General features: G+C 35.2%; 1 protein-coding gene across 2 annotated transcripts; it reads left to right on the forward strand.

Moving 5' to 3' along the window:
* The first annotated feature begins 5,266 nt into the window (after nt 1–5,266).
* Nucleotides 5,267–11,276, forward strand: LOC114308369 (binding partner of ACD11 1). 2 transcript variants are annotated; one of them, XM_028253941.2, is made up of 8 exons: nt 5,267–5,383; nt 6,524–6,626; nt 6,715–6,797; nt 7,606–7,689; nt 8,189–8,292; nt 8,370–8,445; nt 8,918–9,001; nt 10,503–11,276. In XM_028253941.2, exons 4-8 carry the CDS (start codon nt 7,612–7,614, stop codon nt 11,091–11,093), a joined length of 933 nt encoding a protein of 310 aa, XP_028109742.2. In that variant the 5' UTR covers nt 5,267–5,383; nt 6,524–6,626; nt 6,715–6,797; nt 7,606–7,611; the 3' UTR covers nt 11,094–11,276. The 2 variants fall into 2 exon arrangements, with proteins under 2 accessions (XP_028109742.2, XP_028109741.2); XM_028253940.2 differs by lacking the exons at nt 6,524–6,626; nt 6,715–6,797 and having other exon boundaries at nt 5,280–5,383.
* The last annotated feature ends 15,919 nt before the right edge of the window (nt 11,277–27,195 follow it).

Raw genomic sequence — 27,195 nt, forward strand, 5'->3', positions numbered from 1 at the left:
CTAAATGAATTAGTCGCGGTAATGATATATTTAGCGACCAAAAATTTAGTCGGCAAATCCGACTTTTTCCGACCAACCAAAATTTTGGTCGCGAATTACTTTTGCTGACTCTCAATTGGCGACCAAAGTAGCGACCAAAAAAATTGGCCGCGGATAACTTTTGCCGACCAAAAATTGGCTTTTAGCGACCAATTTTTTGGTCGGCAAAAGTGTTAATTCTTGTAGTGGTAGTAAGGGCAACCAATACATAGAAATAAACTTGGCAAGCAACTCAAAGACATTTCGAGTATGTTTGGTTTGTTTTTGAGAGAGTAATCTTTAAAAATTATTTTGAGGAAAGAGTTTAGAAATTTTTTTAGTTTGTTTGGTTGTGTATTTTAAAAGTAGTTTTGGAGTTTGACAGTTTTGAATGATTTGATATTTTGTTATAATTGAGTAGATGTGTGTGAGAGAAAAAGTAATTAAGAAGGAGAGAGGAGAGAGAAAAAGTGATTGATTGATAGGTAAGAGAGAGAAAGTGATTTTGAAAATTATTTTGAAAAATTTACAAACCAAATAAATTTTTTAAAATTTTTTTCCCAAAATCATTCTACAAATCCAAACCAAACATACCCTTCTACTTCCTATTACATAGGTGAAATCAATTAACAAACTTATTATCTTATAATAAAGCTAACAAACTTAGTATAATTTTTTTATGTTTATCCATCCCAATATTTATCATGAAATTTTGTTATCACTTTAATTTCCACTTATTTCACATGACTCGAGTACATGCATACATTGATGTATTTGTACTGGTTATACAGTAGAAGCCTGGAACCTTGTACAATACTTTTTTGTATAAGAAAAATTCAAAAGACTCTTGACAGCACATAAAAACATGCATAGGATGAAACTATATGACACACATAAAAGACCAAAAATGTTTCATGCCTCCTTTTCCTCCCATCCCCTTTGACCCCCTCTCTCTTTCATTGGTTACATTTTCTTTTCGTTCTTTTTTTTTTTTCTACTCCTCCAATTACCACCCGCCACGTGTCTGTGGGGAGTTGTGAAAGTGGTGATTAAAGGGGGTCTCTATCATGCCTCATAAATGACAATGACACAAAATATAAACAGACATAGAAATAAATATACAACATAAATTTTTTTTAAAAAAAAACACTATTATCAATAGAGCATTATTATTCCAGATAAAAAATTAAACTCAATTTTTAAGTTCAGTGATTTGAGAATTAATTAGAATATTAAAAGTAACACTCTCTTATATCTTCTGTAATTCTCAACTAATCATATTATTTACACAACATTAAATTAAAAAATGGATCTAGAACTTTAATATCGTTTTCCTTACCAATATTCATAAATATGTTGTAGCGTGAACTTGTGAACCCCAAACTCGTACACAAAAAATTATTTAGAATAATAATACGTAGTTGACATATTAAATTTACATTTAGAATGAAACAGAAGTGTATATTACTTTCTAAATATTCTTTTTGTCAACAAAATTTAGAGAAATTTTATTTTCGCACACCTAATTAACTTAAGGCACACACTTAATGAAATATTAATTTAATGACAATTATATTCTAAATAAAAATGACCACAATCTAGTAACACTCATAATATAATATAGAAAAAAATTATGTACACATTTTTTAAGAATAAAAAAATCTCAATGTACACATTTGATTTAAAAAAAATTAAACTCTAATTTTTTCATTGTTGTCACTTTGCTTGAACTAACAATCCAGTAGAAAACCATGCTCCATTTTGTTCAGTGATGAAGAACACATGGAGGAAGTCTTGAACAAACAATCCAGTCAAAAACCTTGCTCCATTTTGTTCAGTGATGAAGAACAGGGTAAGAAATGCAATTTTTGATTTGGAACCCCATATAACTGACTGGCATTTCAGTGGGGCTAGTGGCCCAATAATCCAATCACAAAAAAGACCAAAAAACAGAAAAACTAGAGGTTCAATAGAGGTCTCCTATGCAAGTTTCCAATGAAGGAAATTTTATTTTAGACCAAAGTTTTTTTCAAGGTCGTGGGTGGGTTAATGTGGAAGTAGGATCAATCAAAAGTATGGAAAAAAGGTTAGTGGTGTGTGTACAATGGTTATAAGTGAATAATGTAATTGTAACTTTAAGTGTGTGGATTGAGAAAATTAATTGATAATCAAATTAATAGGTATGTGTATTGAGAAAAGATTTGCCTTGAGTTAATTAGGTGTGTGGAAATAGAATTTTCCCAAAATTTAGGCTTCGTATGAGAAGTTGGGTTGACTATTTTGCTTTTTGATTATTTTAGCCAATGCTAAAATATTTATTTGAATTGACTTTTTTAACTTTTTTTTGAGAGAAAAAGTAAAATGATTATGATTTAGATGTGACATTTTATTTTGTTGACTTTTTAACCTATTTTATTTTTTTTGTGACTAATTTAGCTAAAAAAACCAACCCAACTCAATCACCAAATGCCACCCTAATATTTAGCATATTGATTAGGATATAAGAGAATACTTACACATAGAAAGTGAGAGAAGGGATGAGACTGGTGACTCTTTAAGACAAAACTTGAAAATAGAACATAGAGAATGATCAATATGTGTAGACCTTTTACTTGACGAATTCAAGAGGGTGTTAAGTCCGGGAATTTTAATAAAATTGAAATTCGAAAAGAGTGATTGTTGAATCAATAATGATATATTTATATTTTATACTCATAAATGCATTTACAATGATGTGATAAGGATAGTAAATCTTTTATTAGTGAGCCTGTAACTAATCAAAAATTAATACTTATCAAATTAAATCATTGTAGATTAATAATAAAGTGGAAACCATTATTGTAGTCTCTGCACAATTGAAATCTTGATGCATTTCTCCAGATAGACAACCCAGAGAGAGACAACAACTTATTGGTTTGTGAGCACCCATGCGTGGTGGTGGTGATGGGTTCTTAAATAAGAGCAGCCCCCTCTTTGGATTCCCACAGTCATGCATGTAGCGAGTTTTTTTCCCTCCTTGCAAGGAGCAAGGATCCTTTAGAGTGATTTTTCTCTAAAGTTTCCTAGAGTGTTACATTGTGTGGTTGAGATTTACTGTCAAGTCACATCAATTTTTCTGATGTGACTTGCCAGTAAATCTCAATCACACATTGTAGTACTCTAGGAAACTTTAGAAAAATTTCACTCTAGAGGATCCTTGGTGCCTTGCAAGATGTGCAAGATGGGCTTGTTACCTATTGACTAGTTGGACCACCATCTTAGAGGTAAAAGTCTTGATTTGGACCAAGTCAAGATTTTAACGGGCCAACTTTAAAATTTGTGAGCCCCTCTTCATCTGGGCCATCAAAATCAACCCTTCCAGCCCATTGCTCCAAAAAATGTGAAAGGAAAGAAGGCCAACACTAAAGTTTGGACTGTGAGATGAGAATTTCTCATTAGATGAGAAAACAATAAAAATAATTATGGTTTCTTACCTTCTTATTTGAATAGAATATGATTAAAAGAGTGATTTTTGTTTTTAATCAAATCTCACAGCTTTTGATGAAAAACAAAACTTAAGTTTGGTATAATTTGACTTTCTCACAATTTCTCTTTATTTTTCACTATTACTCACCTCATTAATCATCCAAATTAAGTGTAAGTCAAATAAAGCATTAGACGATTTTGGCCTTTCTCTTTAAGCTTTCCAGACGATGTTTGGAAAGATTTCAAAAGCACAATCCTTATCTTCTTCTAATGATCTGGCCTTCGAATCTTCAATTTCTTCTTCTACTCTATTCACAACTGTAATAAAAGGTTTTGTGGAGTAAGCAATCTTCTATCTCGATCAAGCCGAGTGTGCTCTTCAAGTTGCAAAAGTTTTGGAAATTAATTTTGAAAGTAGAGAGAAAGTATTAATCAATCATTTCATTGAAATGGGTCGAATGACAAGGCAAAGTTCTCCAAAATTAAGAATTGAAAGAAATAAAAGCTTCTTTTATGGATTGTAAAAGGATTTGGGAGGCCAGAATAGAAACGTATGGTAAAAATCTTGTTACTTCTCGTTGTATTAATGCGTTTTCATTGAAGAATCGAAGCTTTTGTCTCTCTCGAACTGGATTGTTCATGAGATTTGACATAAAATGTAAGAATGCAAAATCTAATTATCTCAAATAATTTTATAAAATAGGACTTCCCACTAGATACCTCTTAAATCTAAACTAAGCAAAAATTATCACATGAATTAGGAACATCACATAGTGGTGTGTCCTTCCAATAGTGTTTTCTAGCTTGTGTACCAAATATTGTTGTTTTTCAAACTATGTAATAAGAATTTAATCTATATTATTTGGAGCACACAACAAATATTATATTTTCACATATAGGATAATTACTCTTACACTTTGTTTGGATTGAGGGATTTAGTAAGACAAGATAAAAATAAAAATAGAAAAAAATAAGGTTTCTTATCAATTGTTTAAATGATTAACAAGTTAAGAAATAATGAAAAATGAAGAGAAATGATGAAAAAGGCAATTCGCCAAAGACTTAAATTTTGTTTTCACAAAAAGTGGTGAGATTTCATGAGAAATCAAAATTATTCTTTACAAAAAATTCATAATACCTAAGCTACCCTTTAAATACAATACAGAAGAGATAAAAAGTTACCCTATCCGTTTCAAAATATCTCTTATTCTATTTTTTATTATTTCAAAATATTAGTCTATTTTCAAAAATCAAGAAATAAAATAATATAAATTTACTATTTTGTCCTTCTTTTAAATTCATTAATAACACAAAAAGTACAACTATGGCAATTGATATTTTTAAAAAAATGTACTATCAAAGGGTAATTTTAAAAAATTAACATTTTAAAAATATAATGATTGAACTATCAAAAAAAACTTATAAATTTCTCAAAAGGAATCATTATTTTGGGACGGAGGAAATACATATATTCTTACCTTCTAAAAAAGATAGAAAAGTTTGGAAACCACACTTACCTACCCAGAATTTTTTGAGAGAGTGATTGTGTGTTGGAGATTAATTTGTGTAATATAAAATCTATGTGAAGTGTGGTGGAGGTTAATTTATGAATTAATAAATTTGAGTTTGTATTGTGGTATTACTCAAGAAAAGATACATAATTCTTGCTGTCCAAACAGGGTGTTAAATTGATTGATCAAAAACAGCGCGAACTTCCCGTGAAATTCTATACCTGCCCACGTGGAGTCAGTTACAAAATCACCAGACATGTCTCTTCCTCATTAACGCATTCCATTTCAGTTTTCATCTTCTACCCACAAATCCCTCTCTCTCTCTCTCTCTCTCTCTCTATTCGGGCTTCTAATATTTTGCGAATTCCTTGGGCAATCTTCAAATGTGGGTACGTCTTCGTCTTCTCAATGGACTCTTGGTTTCTTTGATTTTCATAAATTAGATTAGATAGATAAAAATAAAAAAATTAATAAATAAATAAAAAGAGGTTCTCTAGATCCATTGTTTCCGTAAAGACTATCCTTTTTTCAAGATTGCGTATTGAATCAGATCAGATGCTTTGTTCTTCTGTTGTAAATATGTGTATGTTGCTGTAAATGGGGTTTCCTTTGGTAATCTGAAAAGTTTTGTGCTGTGGATGAACAAGAATTAAGGGCTAATGTTGAATTCTTCTAGAATGTAGTTATCCACTTTGACATGCCATCTCTTTGCTATTTCTTTATTTTGTAACCTTATTCATTCATTCTTATCAAAATTGAATTAATTTGCTTTCCTTCTTTGAAATTGAAGAGAGCCATTAAGTTTCAATGTTGTTTTGTGAAGTATTTTTGAGGAAAAAAATATTGATTTTCTAGTTGTTGATGGGAGCAAAAGGAAAATCCAAAATGTATGATCTATGATTTCCTTGGCATATATAGGACCTATGAAGTATGTATGCGGGTACGGGATATGGGATACGGATACGACGATATAACAAAATTTAAAACAACACGATACATGTACGACTATGATAGGTCGAAAAATAATTTATAATTTTTAGTATTATATATTATACACGACCTCAAAGAATAGTGAAATACCATTCTTTAGTATTTTATATTTTTTTAGTGAAGTACCATTTCCTTGTAATTCCCAAAAGTTCCCAAATTGTTACCATTTCCAAGATGAGCAAAAGAACTCACCAAAGTAGAATTTTAATCCTTGGTATTTAGCCAATTGGTGATCTTCTTATTTCGATTTGAATTTCAAAATAAAAGATCAAAAAATGCAACTAAAGAGAAATTCTATGACCCACTTGAACAAGCCAAATTCACAATTATTACTCTTTAAGAATGCTCATAACCAGTGTTTAAAACTTCGACCACCATTGGTTTTGCCTATTCCCGATACTGCTATCTGCTTCTTTAGCAGGGAGAAGTAAATTTACAATGTGATGGGCCGCTACGATATCACTTTAGACAACAAATTGTTTTAAAAGATTTATTTATTTATCAGTTGTTTGTCCCTTCCAATCTATTTTGTTTCTCAGAAAACTGAGTGTAGGCGTCTGAAAAACTCTTACATCTGCAAGATTTAGTCTTCAAATCTGTAACTTTGGTCTCTTGATCTTCAACCCAAAGTTGCCAAGCAAGGTAAGATTAAAAAAGAAAAAATCATTATTTTTTCAGCTGAATGTAGGTAGATTTTTTTAATGTTCAACTTATTTCTACTCTGTTTTAGGTTAGATTTGTTCAACAAAGATTGGATTCTACTCTCATCTATTCATTTTAGGCCCTGATTCTTGAAATCAAGTGATTATTAAGGTAAATGTTTTTCCTTTATTTCATTAGCATAAGGAATATGAATGAAATTATGGAATTCAGAATGTTTGAATTGATTAGTATATTTAAGTGATTTACAGATTATAATTTTATAAATTTTATAATTTATAGCTTTTATTTTACTTTTTATTTGTATCTCATAATGCATGCTATCAACTTATTATGACATATAACTTTTCGAGGGCCTGCTCATATAACACCTAGCTTATTGATGAATTCAACCTTATATGTTACTTTTGTTAGATCGCTAATAATCCCAAAAGGTCAAGTTGTGTGGAAAGAGGCCCAACAATGCATATTGAGCTCTCTGACACCCTCCTCATGTGCAATCCCGTCTTGCATGTGGAGATGAAAACATCCTAACATGTGGAGAAACAAAATGCAAACAAGGAAACAAATGCATATAGAGAACTTGAACCTAAGACCTTTATTAACTTGTGGTTTGGCACCTTATTAGATAATCACCAGTAGTCCCAAAAATTTAAGACCTTAGGAAAGGGGCCCAACAATCATCACTTTGCTCTCCAATACTGTCACTTGGATTTATCCTTGAAAATGAATTTTCAGTTAGTCTTGATGCATTACTGCAGTATGTACTAAGCATTGTAGTCTATCAGGGTTACTTGCACTTTTTTACCCCTTTACATCATTTTCAAGTATGGCTAGTCAGAGTGTTAATGTAAATCATGTATGATGTATCCACTTCCGACTGTGTCATTTACATGTAAGTTTGTGCACTTTTGTGTTATTTCTTCCCTGAGAAGAACCTAATTGGGTCTGTGATGTGCAGGTCCCCATGGATCATACCAATTCAAAGATTGGAACAGATGCACCACCAAGCAGTACTCCAAACTGGACAATTAACGTTTCAGATGTGAGGAAAATGCTTACTAAAAGTGCACACTAGTTGGTGCTTATAAGTTCTTTTTATTCATAAACTGGACATCAGTGTGAATGACTAAACCACTAGTTGGTGCTTATAAGAACTGCTTTTTATGAACTGGGTATCAGTGTGAATGACTACACTTTTGTCTTTAAATTCCTATATTTGGATATGTTTTTCATCTCTTTAAGAACAACAACAATAATAGTGGTAATGGTAATAATAATTTTATGTCACCAAGATGATGAACACAGAATTTTGGACTTTGTTGAAGTGACTGAGATTCTGTCTTGCGTGAATCTATTATCTGCCCGTTTAACCAGTTTTGATTTCTTTAAATTTTGTTTTGCAAGTGGCAAGAACCATGCCCCATTCAAAATTCAGTTAATGCAATTTGAATGTTTCTTTTCCGTAATCACATTTTCTTAGTGATTACATGTACGTAGCTATTCTTTTACTCTTATTTTTTATTATTTTTTTTATTTCATAGGCAAGAACAGTTAAAGTCAGTAATATCTCACTAGCTACCTCTGAGAAGGATATTAAGGAATTCTTCTCTTTTTCTGGTGATATTCAGTATGTTGAAATGCAAAGGTCAGCTCTCTTGACTTACCCAGTGTTAAATTTCTTGCATAATCAATGCTCAATAAAGTTTGTGGCACGTTCTGCAGGGAAACTGAAACATATCAGCTTGCATATGTTACCTTCAAGGAATCACAGGGAGCAGATACAGCTATGCTTTTGACAGTATGTCAATTGATTTCTATATCAGTCTTGATCCCAAATTTTTTCTTTTAAAATAAAAAGATTTTGGCTGAACGATGCAGTTCTGCACAATGTTGTAGAAATCAAATGTATAGGGAAGGCATGAAACCCTAATGCATGAAACATATGCCTCATATTTTGTAAAATTAGGAAATTTCTAAAATATTCAGTTTAACAAAGACATAGTAAGAAAAATACAAAAAGAAAAGAAAATAACAAAACTTTACTTGCGTAGAAAAAATTCTCAGTTAGGGGCTCACTCCTTGGAAATTTTTTGTCATGTGAACCGCAAGGTCTCACCTGAACAGTTTTTTAAGCCTCCTGATGGGAAGCTTGGATGTGTAAGCTTCCCAATCTTTAGAAATATTTTTTATGCAAATGGGTGTTGTTTCAAAATTTCTATTAACCCTTAGATTTATTTTATATTTTTATATTTTTGGCCTTTTTGATTCAGGGATCCACAATAGCCGATCTTTCAGTCTCTATAACATGGGTTGAGAATTACCAGCTGCCCCCTGATGCTCCTCCGCTAACCCCTGTACGTACCACGACTTTTAAAAATAATACTTTGGTATCTGTTTTTATAATACTGTTCTATCTATTCATTCTGAAAATTTATAGATAATGCGAATGTAAAAGAAGTTGAATGGGCTAATGCCACGTAAATTGGTCATGGACCTACTTACCTGATCCTGAGGCCCACATTGTAGTTTTTTGGAAACCCTAGTCGCTTTACTCCTAGAAGGATATAAAACCAAAGAAAATTATCAGAGAACAAGAAAAAATAATAATGATGGTGACAATAACAACAAAATAAATAACTCTAAAAGAGGGAAATGAATGACATAGGAAAACTTCTCGATGATCAAGGTGTGATATGGTGGTAATTGTACAAGACTGAAAACTCCCCTCCTTAGGCTGTGTTTGCTTGAAGGATTTGTAGAGAGAAAAGAAATAGGAAGGCAAAGTAAATAAAATAGAAATTGTATTTTTGTCACATTTCCCTTATTTTTTCCTTTCCCACCACTAATCCCCACTCAAATCCTAGTTCCAAACACAATCTTAATGTCACAGGTTTGCTAGTTGTTGTTCATGTCTTGATGGTCAAAACCTTCTGCTGATTGCAGCAGCAACCAAAAACGGGTCAAACTCTCTGATGTTTTAATCAGTGAAGAAAACAACCTAGAAAACTTTGAAAGTGATTATATATTTGAAACCAGGTAAACTTATAAGGGGGACACACATGTCCATTACTTGGAAAGACATGAAACACATTATAATTTTGAACAAAATAACTTGGAGGATATATTAATAAAAGAAAAAAAACAATATAGATTTATATGTATTAATCTCTCTTCCTTTAAACATAGGAATTAATATTATATTACATTTTTTTATTATGTTTAAATGGGATATTCATAAATATGTCATGTAATATATATATGAACCTATATATTTTGCATGTGTCCCTCATGTATCATGTTCTTCAGTTTTTGACACATGTTCGTGTTCATGTTCATGTCTGTGGATCTTAGACACCCACCTTTTGGTGATTAAGAGAGGCAACCTTTAAGATAACCCATCTATTTAAAATGTACAGGTACAATTATTACACGTTACACTGGAATGAAACAACAGTATAAAAATAACCTACTTGTATAGATGCATATCAACCTGTGCCTTGTGGATAACTGAAATCATGTATGAACCATTCATCTTTGCGTGTAGCAAAGTAATTGAAATAAAATTGGTCACTATACATGTCCATTTTCTGTTAAACCAATGAAATATGTTATTTGAAATAAATTTAAACATGACCTAAGACATCTGTAGGACCACTATGGTTTTGGTGGCACCTCATCACAATTCACATGTAACGGTAAGACTGAATCACATTGAGCCCCATGCAAATTTTCTTTTAAATGGAAGAAGTTAGATAAGACGAAGAGAAATGTTGTTTTTGTTCTTTATACAAGAACCTCTTTGTGTATGGTTTTTTTTTTTTTTTCTTTTCTTTTGTCTCTTATTTTTCCCTTTAGAAGGAGACAAATTCAAGTCCCAGCGGTTCAACTGTTGAAAAGGCTGAGGATGTGGTGAGCACCATGCTTGCCAAGGGCTTCATCTTAGGAAAGGGTACCCTAAATAAGGCAAAATCTTTTGGTGAGCAGCACCACTTGACAGCAAATGCATCTGCTACAGTTGCTTCCATTGACCGCAAGATGGGGTTTACTGAGAAGATAAGCATAGGAACAGCTGTGGTGAATGAAAAGGTGAGGGAGATGGATGAGAAGTTCCAAGTGACTGAAAAGACGAAATCAGCCTTTGCAGCTGCTGAGCAGAAGGCTAGCAGTGCAGGGACTGCTATGATGAGCAATCCTTACGTATCAACAGGAGCTTCATGGTTTTCAAACGCATTCAGTGTGGTTACAAAGGCAGCTGAGGATGTCAGCACTATGACAAAGGAGAAAGTTGAAAAGGCTGAGGAGGAAAAGAAGGAGATTATTTTCAAGGATAGAGAAGCAATAGTTAACGACTTTGCTCGGGTTCATCTTGATGAGCCCTTGGCGGGAGAGCAGCTTGCAGTGGTTATTGCTAAGTCAGCTGATGACAATAATCCTGCAACCATATGATGCTGCAATCCTTTTTTCTTTTCCCTATAGAAACTTGGATTCCTCAATCTTTTTGCTGTGTATGTGTGATATATGGGGAGCAAACAGGTTTTTTATTTACTTCTCTATGCTCTAATAACACCAAGATTGTGTATATTATATATATAGTATAGTGTTTCTTTTTAGTCATTTTACTTAGAAAAATATTTTCTGACTAGCATTCTTTTGGTCCTATTTGTTTTCCCGGATCTCGTTTCAAATAGAAAAATATTTTCCGACTAGGATTTCTTTCGGTTACTTCTTCTGAATAGGAGTTTGATCTCAAGTCAAGCTTATTCTTTTTGTTCTTGTGCTATTTTCCACCAATGATTTTTATTACCCTGTTCATTATTTCATCTGAAGCTTAGTTCTTGACAGAAAGAGCAGGGTTTGTGTTCTCCATTTTAGACACTGGAGACAAGTAAAGGAAGCAAAGTTGTTGCTTGCTACAATTTCTCCATGGTTTCTTACCGGGATGCTCCGGTTCAAGTCTTACCCTTCCACCATGCAGCTTCCCCTTCCCTCAATTTCCCTCCTATGTATTGTAAAAGATAAATAAATTACCATTTTGAAAGGGTCTGAATTTGATAATCAGGGAAACCTAGCATTTCACATAAAGCTCAACATGCTAATAGTGAAAGAGTATGACATTTGGTACTTTCTTGTCAATTATTCAGCAAGTTTTGAAATCATGAATTTTTATTTTCTTTTTTATTTCCATTTTTTAGTAGTTAAGTCGTATTGTTATGCAGAAATAGAATGGGGGTTAGATGAAAGTTGAGGTCAAGTGGAACAAGAGGTCATCAAGCAAAGTGGAGTTTGAAAGAGTTAAGGTCATGTTTGTTTGGACAAACATGGCATTGAGATTAATAATTCTACAAAATATATAATTTGATATTTGACTGAGAAAATTAAGATCCACACTAATATGCATGATATCTCCATTGTGTAGCTGCGGATTGGGTGGTCTCTGTTGTTCTTGCTTATCAGTGTGGTAGTGTAATGATGGTGGTGTTTGGGAAGTTTGTGTTTTGGTTTTTTATTTTTATTTTTTTACTAAAAGACAAATTGGTTACAAAATAAAAAAAAAAAAACTATCCAAACAAAATATCACATCAAATCCCATAATTATTTCACTTTTTCTCTCACAAAAATCACATTCAACCACAAAAAAATCTAACTATCTTTCCAAACACAAAAAAAAAATTCTTCAATAATGTTCTACAACTAAAAAAACTTATAAAAAGAAACTCACTTCTAAAACATCCATGATATTAGTATGATTTTAGTTTGAAATTTTTTTTTCCTTTTTTAAAAGTAAAAAACCTTTCCATCCAAATAAATTTATTTTTCGTTAATTATGAAAAACATTTTCATTGAACTTTAGTTTCCTATTGCAACAAATGTCAAAAAATATATAAAAACATTCTCTAATATTTTTTGTTCAAATAAACAGATTAATAATGACCGAATCAAAGGGACGACACTACTGGCTGTATTTTAAATAAATTAAGGTATAACTTTATAAAATCTAATTGATAAGAGCCTTAGGTTTTTATATGAATTTACATAATTAAATTAATTCAAATAGTGGTATAGTTTATTGTGGACATAACTAGACACAAGATTATAGACAAATTTTGGGAGGTGATGAGACATAAGATACCTTATCACATTGCAATCATATGTCTGATTTGAATTTGCATACTTAAATTAATTTCCGTTACAGTTTATATATATATATATATATATATATATTTTATTGGGGAACAAGAAAATAATTTTCAGATACTCATGTTGTTCATGATATTAATATTGCTAATATTATTACATTGGTTGAGATTTAGCTTGACTAAAGTGGATGACAATAAGATTGGAATTGTTGGGTTTGCTATATGCTTGGATCCGTATTATTAGACTATTTTTTAACGTCAGAACGCATACAAAAGAAGAACGTAGTTTTAATATTTTCTTTTCATTTTTTTAAGAATGAAGAATCACTTTGCAATCATGAGCCTGCTTACCTCGATCATTCAAATGACAATACACCAACCATATCATTTTGAAAGGAAATTAAGATTTTGCAATGTAAACATTTTACATTTATAATTGGACGATTGTGACTTGTAAGCAAATACCTTATTTAAATAGGGTATTCAATTAAGGGGTTGTAATATGTTTGGTTAATCTTTTAGTCACCAAATCTCTCTTAAAAGGAAAATCTTGGGGTAATACTATTAGAAGTGAAATAGGAGATAAGATTAGAAGTAGAATGGAAGACAAGACAGAAGTGCTTGCCAGGATAAAGTGTAATTTAATTCTCCTTAAGGGCTAATCTAATAACTAATTATTAACTTTCGTAAAACTTCATGGACAAAATTAACAAAATTGAAACGGTAAGGATTGTGATTTGAGTTAATGAAACCTAAATTTCATCAGAATTGTTTATGTTAAGCAATCTTTTGGGTACATAATTTGATTATGAAAAATGTTTGAGACATTTAATTTATCACCCCTAAAGACCATTCTTAATGATGTGTCTGACAAATGTCAAATTTTAATTTGTCTAAAATTCCATCACGTGGGGTCTAATCTCAACACTATATTATTAGAAGTGATAAATTAGATGGATGTAGTATTGTTGAATGGTTAATTGAGTACTATCTTTTGCTGTTAGAGATTTTAATGGTAAAGATGGTGACGACACAAATGAGAGCAAAAAGGTTTTTAATGAAGTTAGGGGTTGTTAAAATGTCAAAAAATAATGACATTACACAAAATGTATATAAAATTAAGGTTAAATTACACTTACTCCTCTTGAAATTTGAAAAAATATTGTTATCTCCATACTTTTAACATAATTACACTCATCTTTCTCAAAATTTTGAGTCACATAATAATTGGGCTATTTTTTCATCAATAATTTATTAGTCGTATGTATTAATGATACCAAATCTTCTATTCTCTGGAATGGTGAAATTCTGGATGGCATTCTTATTGAGCGAGGACTTAGACAAGGTGATCCCCCATCACCCTACTTATTTGTGCTTTGCATGGAAAGGTTATCCAACATGATAAACCTTAAAGTAAGTGAGGGATCATGGCATGGAATCCAAGCTTCTAGGAATAGCCCCCCTCTATCCCATTTGTTTTTCGCTGATGATTTTATTTTGTTTGCTAAAGCTGACCACTCCAACTGTGAAACTGTTATGGATGTCCTTAATGACTTCTGTGAGATCTCTGGTTAGAAAATCAACTATTTGAAATCCAAAATCTTTGTGTTCTCCCAACCTCTCTTCTACCCAAGCTAGGTTCCTAAGTAACCAGTGTGGTATCCCTCTTACTCAAGACCTTGGTAAGTATTTGGGATCTCCACTCCTTCACACAAGGACTAGTAAACATATTTTCAATGAAGTTCTCGAGAAACTGAAGTCTAGATTATTAGGTTGGAAAGCTAAAAATCTCTCCCTTGTAGGTAGGATTACTCTCATTCAGTCAGTTACTCCTACTATCCTTTCCTACAATATGCAAACAATGAAACTCCCTAGGAAAGTTTGTGACGAAATAGACAAATCAATAGGAATTTCCTATGGAGTGATACTGAGAATAAAAGGAAAATACATCTTGTCAATTGGGACAGTGTATGCAAAAGTAAAGAGGATGGTGGCCTTGGAATTAGAAAAACTAGAGAGCAAAATTCAGCCCTCCTCACCAAACTTGAATGGACTTTACTAAGTGATAATAGCAAACTCTGGTGCCAAATCCTTCAATCCAAATATTTTAAAAATCATTTTTTCTTTAGCTGGCCCCAGAAAAAGACTTCATTCTATATCTGGAAGAGTATCTGTCACACTAGAGATACCCTCAGAAATTGTGTTAAGTGGAGAGTAGGCACTGGTGATACCATCTCTTTTTGGAATGACTGGTGGTGTGGAACATAGACATTGGCCAATAATTATAACCCCACTCATGCCAATGATTCAACCAAGGTCAGCAATGTTCTTGATAATGAAGGGAATTGGGACACTGATATCCTTGCCAACCTTGTGAACCAATAGGACCTCCAAGAGATCATAAAGATCAATAGGCCCAGATTTGTGACCTACCCAAATGCCCCCTCCTAGAATGTGTCCACTAGTGGTATTTTTACCACTACCTCTGCTTACAAAGCTATCACTACTGAAGAAGGAGATGGCAGAGATTGGAAATAGATTTAGAAATTGCAATTTCCTCATAAATTAAAGTGTTTCCTCTGACTTATTTTGAAAGGCAGATTACCTACCAAGCACTTGAGGCTTGTAAGAAACATGGAATCATCTGATCTTTGTCCTAGATGTGGGCTGCTTAGTGAGGATATGAGTCACCTCCTCAGAGATTGTCCCACTTCCAAAGCTTTCTGGACTGAAATCACTAATCATATCTGGTGGTAGCAAGAATGTGGTCAACCTTTGTTTGAATGGGTTTCCTCAAATTTGAAAAATAAAATGTTGTTTTGTGTTTTTAAATGGCCCCTCATATTTACTGTCACTCTTTGGCATATTTGGAAGGAGCGTAATTCATTGGTTTTTGAAAACATTTTGGTACCCATTCAAACCAGTCTTAAGAACATAAGGACTTATGTTCAAGGGATTGAACATGCTTTCCACTCCCCTCTCCACCCCAACACTTCTCATCCCAGACTAATCCACTGGTCTTTTCCATATGCAAGTTAACTCAAACTTAACACAGATGGATGCTCTAAAGGTGACCCAGGCCAAGCTAGGTATGGAGGGTTGTTGTAGAATGAAACTGGAACTTGGCTATGGGGATACTATGGTAAACTAGGCCACTGCTCTAGTCTGAAAGCTGAATTATGGGGCATATACAGGGGTTTCACCATCTTCTTTCAAAAAGGCACCATGAATGTGGTAATTGAAACTGATTCTGCCTAAGCTATCACACAACTCCAGGATGGACCAAGCCATAACTCACCTTATAAGGACCTTATTGAAGACACCAAGTTTCTCCTGAAAAAATGCAACTGCTCCATCAACCACTTCTTCCGCGAGGGGAACAGAGTTGCCGACAAACTAGCAAATTTGGAAGTAGCCCAACATGACCATGTGGTAGTCTTAGAAGATCCACCTGAAGAAGTGAGATCTCTAGTCATAGATGACATGACTGGAGTTAGTCTTGTGAGGGACTGACTTCTTGAATTGTAAGGAAACTTTAACTTCTATAGGTTTCTCTTTCATTTGAATCAAAAAAAAAAAAAAAAAATTGTTGTTGTCATCTTTCTTCTTCTTCTTCTTCTTCTTCTTTTTTTTTTTTTTTAATTCATAAAAATATATATTTAATTTTATTTATTTTAGTATTTACTAATCATTAATTTTATCGTTTTAACCTTACTAAAAACAAAATTAGTATAATTATGTTAAATTTATGGGACTAATTATATTTTTCTCATACCTAAGGGAAGGTAAGTATAATTTATCATAAAATTAAATACAAAATCATGTGGTTGTTTTGAAATTTATTATTTTGTAACATAGAGCTCATTAAAATGATATCTAACTTAAAAAAAAAAATCACCACTATATTATTGGAAATTTACCTATAAATCCCAGCTTAAAGAATGGTGATCCGTTTAGTCCCATGGATTTTCTTATAGACTAATTAATCCCATTGATTTTAGAAAGGTAGATTTACTATATTATTGGGTAAATTACACTTGCCTCCCTGGAGGTTTTTGATAATTACAGGGACCTTCCCTGAGGTTTTGAAAATTACACTGACCTCCATTTCTTTAACTGACAATATACAAATACCCCATTTCTATTAAGTTTTCCTTAGACACCGTTAATTTTTACAATGAAATGGCCAAAGTACCCTCTATTTGCTCTTTTTCTTATATCTTTTCCTCCACCAACTATTAATTATTTCCCTTCCCAATTTGCAACTATCCTATCCACTGCTTCCTACTTGTAGTTCAATTTCTAAAGTGAAATTAATGTGTTAATTTTTTTTAATATATTTTTATGATAATATTATGCCTTTTTTTTAATCAAAATGTTACCCAATAATTTGGAATATGGTATAATCTATTATGATTGAGTAACATTTTCATAAAAAATAAAAAAATAAATGGGTGATGCTTATGCAAATAATATTTAATAATAAATCATCATCACACTATCAGAAAATTAGCTAATATTTGCTACAAATTTTTGTAATTTTATCAAAAAAAAAAAATAATAAAAAATAAATACAAAATAAAATGGGTAATGCTTATGCAAATTATGATACTTATGGTGCTAATTATCACAAATGTCATAACTAAAAAAAAAAAAAATTGGTTATAATCAAACACAATATAAGGTATAATCAAATACATTTTCGATCATAACTAAAATAATAATCATAATAGGTAACCAACACTATAATGAGTCATAACCAAATTATCACTAACACCAAACGTCATAACTTGGGCATATGATACACACCCCAAACTGGTGTGCATATTATAGATTTTTCCTAATAAAATACATATAATATACACATTTTTCGTATTTTTTTACCATTTTCATATATATATATATATATGGCAAAATTCTAACAGTCTACAAAATATGAGCATACAATTTCTTTCACCCAAAATCACCAGACCCACTATAAAAATTTGATCAATTCAATTCTCATTTTTTAATTTCTTATTCATTTAATTGAGGTTTATCATTCCAAATTTTTTTATTTCTTTATTCAATCAAACATTCATGCTCTATCAAAAACACTAAACCCAAATCACTACAAGAATTTACACATTTTGCGACCACTTTTGCCGACCAAAAAAATTTTGGTCGCAAAAAAATTCCATTTGCCGACCAAAAATAAATTTCGTAGCTAAAAATTCAGATTATTACCGACTAAAATTTTTGGTCGCAAATAAGTAATTTTTGGCGACCAAATTACACTATTTGTCGCCAAAAATCTGGGCGGAGAATGACATTTAAAAGGGAGCTGTGTATGCTACTTTAGCGACTAAAAAATTTTGGTCACTGATACCAAAACGACGTCGTTTTGGTATCAAAATTCATTACCCGACCATCAGTTTGGTAGGGGATAAATTTACTAATTCAAACACACAATGAAAAAATGCTATTTATGCGCCTCTTTCACTCCTCAGACGAATTCGATCAAACCTCATTCGCGCCAATCACCTCACTTTACCATCAACCTTGCCGTCCTCCGTTAGCGCCTCCCTACCATCTGCGCCTCCGTCCCTCTTCGCCATTTCTGTTTCGTCTTGGGGATTTCTGATTCATCTAGGTATTTTTTTCAACTTATAATAGTTTCTCTCTGTTTATATATCTGTGTCTCATTTTTTCTCTTTGATTCCTCATACTCGTCTTGTTCTACAATCTCTCACCCACCAGGGCCCTCACCATCGCGATTTGTCGGAGCATCTTCAACTCGCCCTAAAAATCAATTTCAGGTATAAATCCTCTGTATCACTCTCATGAACTCAGTCTCTGCCTGTGTCTCCCTCTCACTGTCAATGTTTGTGTTGATGTTTGGTACTGGGATATGTCGATTATAAGATTTCGTGTTGTTGTTTGTGAACTCCCCCAATCTGTGATGTTGTAGTGTTTTTTTGCTCCTATTTCTTTAAGTATCCCTGTTTAAAATATACCTAATGAGAATATAATTTTTTGGGTGCTTTTGTAAGTTATTTGTAATTTGATTTCAGAACAAATTAGTTGGTTAATAGGATTTATTCCTGAGATTTTTTAAGTACCCTTAAATGAGGCACAGGCTGTACAAGGACTTACTGTATATACCATCCTTTAGAAGTTGGAGTTGAATTTTTAAGAAGAGACAGGGTAGCACATCTTATTTTAGCCAAGTTGGACTTACCATATATGCTCATCATTTTTCAGTTTGAAGTTTCTTTTCCCATTGTGCTAGCAAGTTCACAGTCATGTTTACTCTTAAGGGAAACGATAATGGTCTAAGTAATACCGTGGATCCGATTTTTTTTCATACCATGGGATGTTCGATAGATTTATATATATTATGAAATTACAGTACTATGTTTAGTAAGAGTTGGGATGGAGGAAAGTTAATCCGACGAGTACTCATGCGAAATTAATTATGCCAAGGCCCTGAGAAATTTAACCCATGGTTTTGAGGGAGTATTAATCTGTCCGCACAACTAATCCCCTTATTGTTGAATCAAATGTGAGACATTACAAAATTATGAGACAAATCCTAAACATATGGGGTCTCATGTTTTTTAGTTTAATACCCTAATCCTGACACAATCATGTCGAAAAGGGTAGAATATGTATATGTTTATCTTTCATCTTCAATGTTGATATGTACAAGATGTTTTGAAGCTTTAAGTTTTCAGCCCTTGAACTACTTATCAAGTTTTTATATTGTTCATCCTATGATTGCTAAGAAAGGCTTGCAAATTGTTTTATAAATTTGCAAAGAAATTTTTACGTAGGAAACAAAAAATGAAAACAATATAAAAGCAATGAGACTTGTCAAACTTCAATAACAACAAAATAAAAATGATAAATTACGAGCAAGTAGTCCTTGTAGTTTGCTCTCTGTAGTTTTAATTGACTGAATTTTAATCCTACATTTTCAATTATGTGTCATTTTGGTCCATCTAAAACTTTAGGTTAAGAAACATTGGATGGAAAATTAGCATGTCATGTGATTGGTTTTCAAGGGCAAGATAGACATTTTATTCTCGCCTTTCTTTCATCTCCTTCCTCACTCACAAACAGAGCCACCAACCCACCACTGTTCCACTGCCATTAGGAGCCGGCAACCAAACAACAATCCCAACATTCATTTTAGATCTGCAAGACATCATAACTATCGAAAATTATAAAACAAAATCCAATTTCCAACCCTAACATAAAAATCGGAACACAAAACAAAACTAACATAAAAATCCTAGCTACCTTTGCCAATTATTTTCAAAAGTATTATTATTATGTAGCTCTCTTTTGGATCCCAGAAAATGGTTGGGTTATGTGTCTCATTAAGAGCTTTGGGAAGACAATTGTAGCAAGATTTAATATATATATATGAGCCATTACTTTACATCTCATTTGGGACATCTAGACAAGATATATAGTTATTATTTATTTTGCCTCATAAGTAAGAGTTCAACTTAGAACATTTTGTCGTGCTTTGAACCGGATTTGACATATTTATATATTTGTATTTTTCATAGCCATTCATAATCTCGTGCTCTTGATTGGTTGTTTTTTATTTTTATTTAATGTGTCGATCTTCATTTCTTAGTTCAAATAAAATGATACGAAACATGATACCAGCAAATTAAGTGTTATGAAGATAATTTTTTATATGCATATTACCTATTTACCTCTTGTAAACTCTCTCTATTGTGAGTGGGAGTTTTGTACACTTATAAAGTAATTAGCATCTATGTTTTTTCGGCTGTGAAGCTGTGACTTTTAGGAAATGATTGCATGGGTTAACAAATAATAATAATCATAATATATAAAAGAAAGAAAGGAAAGAGAAACTATTAGCCAACACCAATAATTGGGACGGACACTAAATAAATAGTTGAGATGAAAAATCAACATATGATGCATTAAAGTAATTAGTAAAAAAACAATTTTAATGATGTAATTTTCAAAATTAGCTGCTGAATTCAAATGGGTGCTCATCAAGTGCTCGAAAAACAAAAGCAAATGGGGTAATGATTTCCACAATAGTAGGTTGTTTGGCACAAAAAATTTATCTCATATTAAAAAATATTACACAGAGAGAGAGAGAGAGAGAGAGAGCATCATTTAGGGTTGTCCCAGTGCTGGGATCTAAGACTCCAAAGGCAATCTAGTTGATAGGTTAGACTTTTTTTTTAGTGTTTCCCCCATTAAAACTGTCATCTCTATGTCCACTTCCCTATCCTTCCTCTGAGCCTCTTTCCCACACAGAGCCTAACCCTCCCAGGCCCCTACAGATCCCAATACCATTACCAACAGAAGATACTGTCAAAAAAACATAATACTTAAAGTCACCAGAAGATGCATGGAAGTTCCAAGCTTCCTTGCTTATTACACACTAATATTTCCTATGATATGCGACACATGTTACCTCGACCTAGATTTGATTTATCACTGGATAATTTTTCTTTTCTTTTTTTTTGCCTATTATGCAAATCAGCACAACAAACACCATGTACACACCATATTTACAAAAATTTATGCTAATGATCACCCAATGATTAGTATTAGTCTTGATATACGTGCTAAATATGTATCAAAATTATAGCGATCCCGGGTTTACCCTTGTTGTACAGTGATCCGGACATGTGTTTGTGGATGTTGGTAGTTGATTATTATCTTGTTTACATCCTTTTACTTCGTATTTGAGTTATAGGATGTGTTGGGCAAGTTTAGTTTAGAAACCAAAACTAGTTGCCCAGATTTTGACATGTCCGCTCGAGCGCGGGTTTTGGCGCTCGAGCGGGAATTGCACCCATCCAGTATTTCCTGTGCAGTGTTGGATGCTCGAGCGTGGTATTGGCCGCTCGAGCGGGGTTGTGTGAGTGCCGCTCGAGCGGGGAGTTGGAAGCTCGAGCGGAGACCTAGTTCTGTAAAAGTTCTGGGAGTGTGTATCCGCCGCTCGAGCAGGATTGTTGACGCTCGAGCGGGAGTCTGTGAGTGACGCTCGAGCGGGGTGTTTGACGCTCGAGCGGGTCGACTGGGTTTAAGTTCCGTGTTTTGACTTTTCAAATCACTTTTTCACTTTCTCTTTTCTCTCCTACTTTTCCAAAACCACCATTGTTGAGCCTCTCACTCTAGAACTCTACCTTCTCTCTAGGTTTTGATCTAGTAGGAGTGATTTGCTCATCTTTGGCCTTTACAAAAAAGTTATTGATCGTCGAGGGCTACATTTTAATCTGAAAATTTCGAGATTTGGAGCACGTTGGGTTTTGTCATCTTCTCCCTTGGAGCTCCGAATTTGAGGTAGGGATATCCTACTCCTCTCTATGGATTTTGTCTTTAAATTTTGGTATTTTGAGAGGTTGGGGTTGGTTTGGTGATTTTGTGAAAGATTGGGACTTTTGTGTTATTTTACAAAGGTTGGGGTTTTTTTATAATAAACCTAGATGTATGTTTGGTATAGAGGAATGGAATAAATGTTGAATCATTGATGAAAATGGGACCCAAGGGTTGTAATGGTAATTATGGAAAATGACCTAATTACATTGTTTGATTAATTGAGATAATTAATTGTGAGAAATGAGGAAATGAAATGGAATTGTTGAGATTGGGAATGTATGGGGAAAAAGGGTGTAGTTGAATTATTTATCACTCATCGAATTGAAATGTCGATTGAATATCCATTGTGCATTTATTTTCTGTTTAGAGATAACTGCTTTGGGCTATCGGTGGAGGATAGTCGTGATTGTTGTAGACAATGCATGATGATTAGGCAAATGAAAACTAATCAATGGAATGTGTCATGGAATTTGACGGTTGATAGAATACATTAACTGTATGTATTGAGTGATTGTATATAGAACCAATGTGTTTGTATACGTTATGTGTAGAGGAGGAGATGGGGGATGTACTCCGCTGTTTAGGGGAAGATAGGGGATGTACCTCTAAACCGGATAGTATTGGGAGAAGATAGGGGATGAACTCCGTAGATACAGCCCATATGCTTGTCTAGAGAAGTGAAGATAGAGCTCTTATGCTTATCTTTGTGAAGTGTGGATATAGCTTATATGCTTATCTGTGAATGTGGGATATTGTTGTTATACATATCTGTTGAGAATGTGGATATAGCTTATATGCTTATCTGTGAATGTGGGATATAGTTTTTATACATATCTGTTGAGATGATGATAGAGCTAATATGCTTATCTGTTGAAAAAGGGAAAATGAAAAGTAACTTGGACTCATAAGTCGTATGACATAAATATGTGATTTATGTGAATGTATCAGTGTTGGCCATCTATCAATTGCTAATCTTTTAGTCATTGTTCATGGTTGGTTTAGTGTATTTCTACTGGGTTGTGGCTCACCCTATATGGGAATATCATTTTCAGGTACAAGTAGCATGCCACCTCCAAGGACATAGCTTGGGAGGCTAGAGGCGGACATACTTTTGTCGTTTTATTTTTGATGTATTACATGTAAATTCAAGCCAAGGGCTAAATATGTAAATGAGTTAGTACTCTTTTGTTGTAACCAAGTGTTAACTTGGAAAGCTGTAAGCCCGTAGGGCATTTTGCTTTTGTTGTTAACATGTAATACTTTTGTAATGAAACTCTGATGAATGTAAGGTTGTGGGACTTTTATATATCAATGCATATTTATTTGATGGGTTTAATGTAGTTATTTTGAGGGCGTTACAACTTGGTATCATAGCGTACCAGGTTCGAATACTTTGGGTACGTGGGAAGTGATTAGGATCACAATGGGTTTGTCTCGCTTGATAAAGACTTAGATGTAGTGTCATATGCTATGTGCTTAATTGATAACATGCTTATGTGACTATGTGGGTATGGGATTTAATTTCTAGGATGTTGATTGGATCCTTGGGTTTCTGGGAGTCTTGTTGGAAAAGCACTTGATCAATGCTGTTTCTAACCGGAACTCTAGTAACGCCTCGGGACTATCATTATCCGGAAATGAAATTCGTAAGTGCTTATGTGTTTATGTGCTTACGTGGAGTGAATTACAGTTGTCCATGCATTAGGACGTGAGTGTTTAGTTTCGGCACATTTATGAATGTGCTAACGTTCTGTATTACCTTTATTAGGATGTCAGGACGAGGAAGAGGTGCTAGGCGTGGTAGGCCTGCGAGGCAGGAGGTACCGTTACCGGAGGAGGTTCCGGCAGTGCAAGAGGGAGTTGGTCAGGCCAATGTGGCCGAGCTAGTGGGTCAGCAGGCCATGGGTGCCTTGGCCAGAGAGATAGCAGGAGCTTTAGGTATTCTTAGAGCTGGGAATCAAGCAGCTGAGGCAGGGCCTTCTTTCTTGAAGAGGGAGTTTTTCCGGTCTAATCCGGATGAGTTTATCGGGGATCCGAAGGAGCAACTGAAGGCTGATGAGTGGCTAGAGCAAATGAGTAAGACGTTCGAGATACTTGGCATCGAGGACGGAGCACTGAAAGTGACCTTGGCATCCTTCCAGCTGAAGGGAGATGCGGGTCAATGGTGGAAGTACGAGAAGGCTCGTGTTGGTGGTACATGGGAGGCGTTTGTGAATGCTTTTCAGGAGAGGTTTTTGTCTGCAGTAGCTAGGGAGAAGCTGAGGGATCAGTTTAGCCGGCTTAAACAGCAGGGCTTGTCAGTGGCTACTTTTACCAGTCTGTCCAGGTTTGCACCTGAACTGGTGGCGTCTGAGGAACGCCGTTGCTATGAGTTTGAGCGGAAGTTGAGACGGGGCCTCAAGTTGAGAGTTGGTGGGTCTTACATCCGAGAGTGTAGACACCTGGTAGATGCCGTTGCTCATATGGAAATTATGATTCAGGAAGAGGAGGAAGAGCAGAGGGGCTCCAAGAGGAGCCAAGATGGCCAGGGTGATGGCAGGAGGCAGAGGGGTTATAACCCTCAGCAGTCTCAGGGAGCAGTTTCTAGATCGACCTTTCCAGTGCCAAGTGCAGGCTCGGGAAGAGGCAATCAGGGGGAGTTGGCTTGTTACAAGTGTGGCCAGCTGGGTCACAAAGTTTCAGTTTGCCCGCAGAAGGGTGGGGGTCAGAGAGCTGCTTCTTCTTCAGCTAGACCGCAGAGTCAGAGTTTGGGCAGAGGGTAGCCCTTGTCTTGTTATCAGTGTGGACAGCCTGGGCACCTAAAGAGGTTTTGCCCGCAGTTGAGTGCCACTTCGGGAGCGTCGGGTTCTAGACAGACGCAGAGTTTTCAGCCAGCTCAGTCTGTGCAGGCCTCGAGGGCCAATCCGGGGGCTTCGTCGTCCCAGTCAGTGCAACAGTCGTATGCTCCTAGAGGTGAGCAGGTAGACCAGGGGCCTACAGGGCGCGTGTATGCTGTTACCGCGCAGGATTTAGTACCGGCTCCATCGGTAGTGAGAGGTACTTTTCTGTTTTGCAACTCGGTTGCTAGTGTGTTGATTGACACGGGTGCATCTCATTCTTTTGTATCTGCTGCATTTGCATCTGTTTTGGAATTGGAGTTAGCACAGTTAGCATCTCCTATTTGTGTAGTGTCACCTCTTGGTGGTGAGTTGATCCTGAAACAAGGTGTTAGAGGCTGTGATATAGAGGTCGCCGACCATAGGCTTCCTTTTCCGTTTGTTGTCATGCCCATGAAGGGTTTTGATGTTATTTTGGGTATGGATTGGCTATCGTCATACCGGGCTGTTATCGATTGCTACCGCCAGAGGGTCACGTTATGTACCTTGAGCGGGGAGTGGTTCCATTTCTTGGGAGACCGGGTTGGTAGTGTTTTGCCACCGGGGTATGATTCGCGAGGGCGAAGTGAGCTTAGTGGTCTACTTGCTAGCTTTGAGAGTGGTGAGTGTGATAAGACCCAGATTGTATTGCCGAAGGTGGTTTGTGAGTATTCGGATGTCTTTCCCGAAGATCTTGTTAGTTTGCCACCTCACCGAGAGATAGAGTTCTCTATTGATCTAGTGCCCGGCACGGCGCCGATTTCTATGGCACCTTACTGTTTTGCTCCAGCAGAGTTGGTTGAGTTGAAAGTTCAGCTCCAGGAATTGCTAGATAAGGGTTTTGTTCGCCCTAGTGTTTCACCGTGGGGAGCACCGACCCTCTTTGCTAAAAAGAAAGATGGTGCCTTGAGATTGTGTATAGACTACCGGAAGTTGAATCGGGCTACGGTTAAGAATAAGTACCCTATGCCCCGTATAGATGATTTGTTTGACCAGTTGAAGGGTTCCCGTTGTTTCTCTAAGATAGACTTGAGATCGGGTTACCACCAGTTGAGGGTCAGGGAAGAGGATAAGGGTCAGGGAAGAGGATATTCCGAAGACGGCATTCCGTATGCGGTATGGCCATTATGAGTTTCTGGTGATGCCATTTGGGCTTACCAATGCACTGGCAGTCTTTATGGACTTGATGAACCGGATTTTCCAGGAGTTCTTAGATCGATTTGTGGTTGTCTTCGTGGACGACATTCTTATCTATTCGCCTTCTGAGGAGGAGCACGAGGAACACTTGAGAGTGGTGCTTGAGTTGCTTAGAGCCCATAGGCTGTATGCCAAGTTTGGGAAGTGTGAGTTCTGGCTGAGGGAAGTCAAATTCTTAGGCCACGTAGTATCCGGGGAAGGGGTGTCTATTGATGCATCCAAGGTAGAGGCAGTGCAAGATTGGGCACAGCCTAAGAGTGTGTTTGAGATCCGCAGTTTTCTGGGATTAGCTGGGTATTACCGCCGGTTTGTGAAAGATTTCTCCAGGTTAGCGTCACCGTTGACTAGACTGACTTGGAAGGGAGTCAAGTTTGTGTGGAGTGAGACTTGTGAAAAGTCGTTCCAAGAGCTAAAAGTTAGATTGACCACCGCTCCGGTGTTGATTATTCCGGAGAGAGGGTTGGGTTATGCGGTTTATTGTGATGCCTCACGAGAGGGTTTGGGTTGTGTGTTGATGCAAGAGGGGAGCGTGGTAGCTTATGGCTCACGTCAGTTGAAAATACACGAGAAGAATTACCCTACACACGACCTCGAGTTAGCGGCTGTGATCTTTGCCTTGAAAATCTGGAGGCACTACCTTTATGGTGAGAAGTTCGAGGTGTTCTCGGACCACAAGAGTTTAAAGTATCTGTTTACACAGAGAGACTTGAATTTGAGGCAGAGAAGGTGGATGGAGTTCATTGAGGATTATGATTTTAAGCTGCATTATCATCCGGGAAAGGCCAATGTTGTGGCCGATGCCCTTAGTAGGAAATCCATTAGTGATGTAGCTAGTATAGCCATCCGAGAATGGGAGATGTTGGGAGCACTTGGGGAGTTTGATTTACTTCTGAGTGAATCTGTTGAGGCTGCGGCCTTGTTTTCTGTTGTTGCGCAGCCTACACTTGTGACACGAGTGTTAGAGGCACAGAGAGGTGACCTTGAGGTAGAATCCCT

The sequence above is a fragment of the Camellia sinensis genome, chromosome 5 (genome assembly GCF_055761805.1).
Source record: "Camellia sinensis isolate YWXY chromosome 5, ASM5576180v1, whole genome shotgun sequence".
Taxonomy (NCBI): Eukaryota; Viridiplantae; Streptophyta; class Magnoliopsida; order Ericales; family Theaceae; genus Camellia; species Camellia sinensis.

What these genes read in the sequence shown, in the direction of transcription:
- LOC114308369 (XM_028253940.2), top strand. An exon ending in GGACAATTAACGTTTCAGAT is followed by an intron (nt 7,690 to 8,188) that starts GTGAGGAAAATG and finishes TTTATTTCATAG; the next exon opens with GCAAGAACAGTTAAAGTCAG. An exon ending in ATGCTCCTCCGCTAACCCCT is followed by an intron (nt 9,002 to 10,502) that starts GTACGTACCACG and finishes TTTTCCCTTTAG; the next exon opens with AAGGAGACAAATTCAAGTCC.